Below are 5,490 nucleotides of genomic sequence, written 5' to 3' on the forward strand. Positions count from 1 at the left end.
CTGAGAGGGGGGATGCACTGAGAGGGGGATGCACTGAGAGGGGGGATTCACTGGGGGCCATTGTCTCGGGTGTACAGCAAGCGCTGGTCCTGAGAGGTGGGATGCACTGGGTGCCATTGTCTTGGGTCTGGTTATTAGTAAGACCTTACTGGTTTGAAGCATAGGGTTCTGTTTCTAGTCAAACTCATGTACCCTCCTAGTCATAAAAGGAGAAGAAAGGTAAAAAGTAAACAGGAATCCTCTCTTTGTCAGTTAGCATCTCTGACATTCTCATAGCAAACACCCCGATCCTCTGGCTTTTACAACCTTTCTGCCCTCTCTTCCCCAGTTTTCCTTGAGCCTTAGGTGTGGGAGTGTTTTGTAGATGTATCCATTAGGAAAAGGCTCTACAATTTTGCATTTTGATTGGTTGTGGTTTTCTGTAGTGATTTCCATTGGTTGCAAAGAGAAGCTTCCTAGATGAGGAGTAAGAATGACACTTCTGTGTGTTTAGGGACAAACATGGGGGCTGGAGAGATGGCTCAGCAGTTAAGAGCACCAACTGCTCTTTCAAAAGTCCTGAGTTCAATTCCCAGCAACCACATGGTGGCTCACAACCATCTGTAATGGGGTCTGTCTGGTGCCCTCTTCTGGTGTGTCTGAAGAGAGCAATGTTGGTGTGCTCGTATGCATAAAATAAATAAATAAATCTTTTTTTTTTTTTTAAGGACAAATATATAGAATGTAGTTAGAGATTGTGTGCTGGTTTAGTAAAGTGATGGTTGGAGGTTTTACTACAAGACCCATGAGTTCACTGGCCCTGGATAGTTGACTAGGTTTCTAGTACCAGACATGATTTCTTGATTGTAGAGCTGGCTACCTCCAAATATGCATGCCACTTCCATACCCATAAGGTTATTGTGCATTGCTGACTGTTTGTTGTGGTTCATAATGGTCATTACTGAGTAGCCTCCTTTGGAAGCTTGCATGGCACTGTCTGACATAATGAAAACTAGTCCTCAGGGAGTCAGCTTTTAGGTCTGTCTCAGCTAGGGTTATTATTTGTGGTGAAATACCAGGACCAAAGCAACATGGGGAGGAAAGGGTTTATTTGGCTTACGTTTTCAAATCACTGTTCATCACTGAAAGAAGTCAGGACAGGAATGCAAATGGAGCTTGAACCTAGAGTCAGGAGCTGATGCAGACACAATGGAGGCATAGTGCTTACTGTCTTATTCCCTATGGCTTGCTCAGCCTGCTTTCTTATAGAACCCAGGACCACCAGCTCAGAGATGGTACCACCCACAATGGACTGGGCCCTCCAATCAGTGACTATTTAAGAAAAACTCCGTACAGGTTTGCCTACAGCCCTATCTAATGGAAGCATTTTCTTTCTTTCTTTCTTTTTTTTTTTTTTAAGATCTATTTATTTATTTATTTATTTATTTATTTATTTATTTATTTGGAACGCTTCACGAATTTGCGTGTCATCCTTGCGCAGGGGCCATGCTAATCTTCTCTGTATCGTTCCAATTTTAGTATATGTGCTGCCGAAGCGAGCACATTAAAGATTTATTTATTTCATGTATATGAGTACACACTGTATCTGTACAGATAGTTGTGAGCCTTCATCTGGTTGTTGGGAATTGACTTTAGGACCTCTGCTCGCTCTGGTCAACCCCACTTGCTCCAGCCCTAAGATTTGTCTATTATTATAAATAAGTACACTGTAGCTGTCTTCAGACGCACCAGAAGAGGGCATCAGATCTCATTATGGGTAGTTGTGAGCCACTATATGGTTGTTAGAATTTGAACTCAGGACCTTTGGAAGAGCAGTCATTGCTCTTACCCGCTGAGCCATCTTACCAGCCCTGGAAACATTTTCTTAATTGAGGCTCCTTCCTCTCAAATGACATTATCTTGTATCAAGTTAGCATAAAACTATACAACACAAGATCAGATACAACTTGAGTTCTCTGGATCCTGTGCCCAAAACACATGGTGTCTTCTACTTACCATCCACCTCTGAGGAACACCAAGGACAATAGCAATAGTATGTGTGCTTGGGGAGTTTCTTCAACAGCCCTGACCAACAACTCAAAAGAGGGCTCCTCAAGTTTAGTGTTAAATTTTTGGTCAGATAGTCTATGGCTCTTAGGGTAACAGTGTCAACCCAGATGAGAAAACTTCACTTAAACCATGAATGTATATGTGTATGTATACACAGACTTCTTTTAGTTCTGTTTCTGATACAGACAGAGCAGGTTGGTGCAGAACACAGGATGTGCAGGTCCAGCTATGCCTAGAACTTGAATATGGCTTAGTGAGATGAGGTTAGGTAGCCACAGGGTACTGGGTTAGTGTGCAGGATGTGGGTTCTGGTCCAAGCCTGGAACTTTGGAGATAGATCTGGGGTCCAGGGTGGGTGTGACAAAGGGAAGATCAGGTGGATTCACCTGGCTAGACACTGGAAAAGAATGTGCAAGATGTGACTGGGTGAAGAATTTGGATGTGGCATAGGAGGTAGAGGGCTGAAGGTTGTGTACAGGTAGGGCAGGTCTTGGCAGATGTGTAGAGCTTACCAGGGAGGGATGACCAGACTAGGCCCAGCACTGGGTGTGGGATTTACACTAGATCTGGTGGGTTACGGAGGGTATAATCAGGCTAACTTACCCGACTAGACCCTGGATCTCTCTTTAAAAAATTTAAAAGATAATTGTGCCAAAGTTATATGAACATTCAATCTAGTCTTCCAAATACATGTTTGATTGATTGTTCATTCCTGACTTGCTTAACTTTAATGCAGGCAGATGCTTCTTTATCTTTTCTGGATGGTTTTGTGGCCGAAGGACTCAGTCAGGGAGCAGCACCTTATAAGCCCCATCACCAGCGCCAAGAGGAACAGCTCTCTCGGGAAAAAGGTATATTTCCATCTCTTTATCATAATACGGTTTATTTTGTTTTTAGTTTTTGTTGTTACTGAGACAAGGTGTGCTCACTGTGTAGTGCAGGCTGGTTGAGAATTTGAGATAAAGAATTCATCTGTCTCTGCCTCCAGAGTGCTGGGATTAAGGTCGTGTGCCACTACACCCAGGAAAGGCTGACATTGAATAGTGTGAGCATGTCTAAAAAGGTTCCAGCAGCAGTCCTGGTCACTGTGGGCTAGTGACTCATTTTCACTATAAACTGTTTATGTATTAGATTCTCTAACAAAGTATCTAGTTATGTCACGAGGAACTCACAAGGGTCAGAGCTTTGTACTTTGAAAAGCACAGCCTGAGAGTCTCTACAGTGACCTTGATAGAGAGGAGATGCCTGAGTCATCTGCATGGTACCTGGAAGTTGCTTCTGGGAGACAGAGAGAAGTGTGGACTATCGTCGCTTATGGTTTAGGACAGTGACACTGACAGTCCAGAAAGATCTCAGGGGTTTGTTGGTTTTGCTGAGTACACATTTTCCTATGCTGTGTGCCAGGCTATTTTGTTACAAACAGTGAGATCAAAGGGTTGCTAAGCATATTGTTATCTTTTACAGAGCTTTTGATTAAAGATTTTATTAAATTTATTTAAAATAATTTTCAATTAGTATACAAAGTATTGAGTTTTATTATGGCATTTTAAAACAAATTTGTGTTTGTTGGTCTCTGACCACCACCATCCCCACACACCCTTTTCTCCCTTTTACCCCCAGTGGCCTCCTCTGTGGTTTCCTGAGTTCTACTGTGCCCTTCTTCCTCTGCACTTTCCCTCTCACTGTCCCCTGTCTAGTTGCAAAGCCTAGACTCAGACATTCACATGTGTGTATACATGACACTGAAGACAATGTGTCAGGAACATGCAACATCTGTCTCTCTGAGTCTGGGTCACTTTATATATTTTAAGAATCTACCCATTTTCCTGCAAATGTCCTAATGTCACCTGTTTTATAGCTGAGTAAAATTCCATTGTGTATATGCACTACATTTTCATTGTCCATTGGTCTGTTGATAGACATTCAGGCTTTTTCTTGGTATTGTGAATAGAGCAGCAATAAATGTGGATGTACATGTGTCTCTATAGTGGAAAACAAAGTCCTTTGAGTATATGCCCAGGAGTAGTACAGCTAGGTCATCTGGTTGTTGTATGTTTTACTTTCTGAAAGACTCTTCCCACCCCGGCATTCATAGTGGTGCATGGTCTCTTTCCCACCTGTAGGGATTAGGCTTCTTCTCTCACCTCATCCTCACCATCGTCATCCTCACCATCCTCTGTATAGTGTTCTGACCAGCATGAGATGGAGGCTCAAGGTGTTTTTAATTTACATTTCCTTGAAGGCTAGGGAATATTGAACACTTTTTTGAGACATAAACTTTCTATGTAGCCCTGTATGGAATTCCTGTGTACACCAGGCTGGCCTTGAATGCTTTCTGAGTGTTGGGATTAAAGGTATAGACCATCATACCCAGGCAGGATGTTGGAGACTTTAAAGAAATATTTCCTGGCCATTTGTGTTTTCTTTTTCTGAAAACTATCTACTGCTCATTTGATGATTAGCCCATCTACTGACTGGCAGAGTTTTTTGTGTGGCTAGTGTTTTGTTAGTTTTTTTCAGCTCTATGTATTCAAGATCTTAACTCCCTGTCTAAGTATAGTTTCCTCCATCTTGTAGGCTATCTGTTCACTACACCGATAGTTTTGTTTGCTATGATGAAACTTGTTAATTTTATATAATCCCTTGTAAATTCTTGGTGCTACTTCCTGTGTTATTTAGGTCTTGTTCAGAAAATTCTTCTCTCTAAGCATGTTCTCTCTAGGGATCTGCAGGTGTACCTAATTTTGCCAGCACCATTTGTTGATGAGGGTGTTGAGTTTTTTAATGTATGTTTTTAACACCTTTGTCAGAAATCCCATGAGTGTATGTGTGTCTTTGTGTGAGTCTCTGTTCTGTCCACTGGTCTGCGTGCATCTTGTTGCAGGGCCTTGATGCCATTGTTACTGTGGCTTCCTAGTGAATTTGAGTCAGCTATGATAATAGCTCCAGTGGTCTTTCTGCCTGAGATTGCTTGTGTTTTCTTGGCTTTTGAGCTTCTATATGACTTTTTGGATTGTTTTAGTTTTGTGAAGAATGTAATTGATATTTTGATGGCAGTTGAGTTGAGTCTCTCTATTTTTTTCTTCACTTGGGTTCTTTCATTTGTTTGTTTGGGTTGTTTTGGTAATATAGCCATTTTAATATTTTTTAATTTTTAAAAAGATTTATTCTATTTATTTTATCTTTGTGTGTTGTATATGTGAATTGTATATGCTTAGTACCTGTGGAGGACTAAAGAGGGCATTGGATTCCCTGGAATTGGAGTTACAGGCAGTTGTGAGCCACCATGCTAGGAGTTGAACATGAGTCTTCCCAGGAGCTGTGCTTCTTTTTTTTTTCTTTTTCTATTTTCTCTTCTTTTCTTCCTTCTTTCCTTCCTTCCTTCCTTCCTTCCTTCCTACCTTCCTTTCTTCCTTCCTTTCATTTGTTTGTTTTTTTCAA

The 5,490-nt window shown here is 41.4% G+C and overlaps 1 protein-coding gene and 1 non-coding gene across 5 annotated transcripts in view; one reads left to right on the plus strand and one right to left on the minus strand.

Annotated features, from left to right (window-relative positions):
- The window catches only part of Ap4e1 (adaptor related protein complex 4 subunit epsilon 1), a 71,631-nt gene that overhangs the window by 47,354 nt on the left and 18,787 nt on the right, over window positions 1-5,490 (plus strand). For all 4 annotated transcript variants that reach the window (XM_031371792.1, XM_031371793.1, XM_031371794.1 and 1 more), the window contains one exon: window positions 2,786-2,900. In XM_031371792.1, coding sequence (XP_031227652.1) covers window positions 2,786-2,900 — 115 coding nt within the window. The remainder of the gene's footprint in view (window positions 1-2,785; window positions 2,901-5,490) is intronic.
- Window positions 1,436-1,542, minus strand: LOC116092626. The gene has a single exon (XR_004119370.1). It is a non-coding gene; the product is annotated as a U6 spliceosomal RNA (small nuclear RNA).

This window comes from Mastomys coucha, unplaced genomic scaffold (genome assembly GCF_008632895.1).
Source record: "Mastomys coucha isolate ucsf_1 unplaced genomic scaffold, UCSF_Mcou_1 pScaffold15, whole genome shotgun sequence".
NCBI classification, from domain to species: domain Eukaryota; kingdom Metazoa; phylum Chordata; class Mammalia; order Rodentia; family Muridae; genus Mastomys; species Mastomys coucha.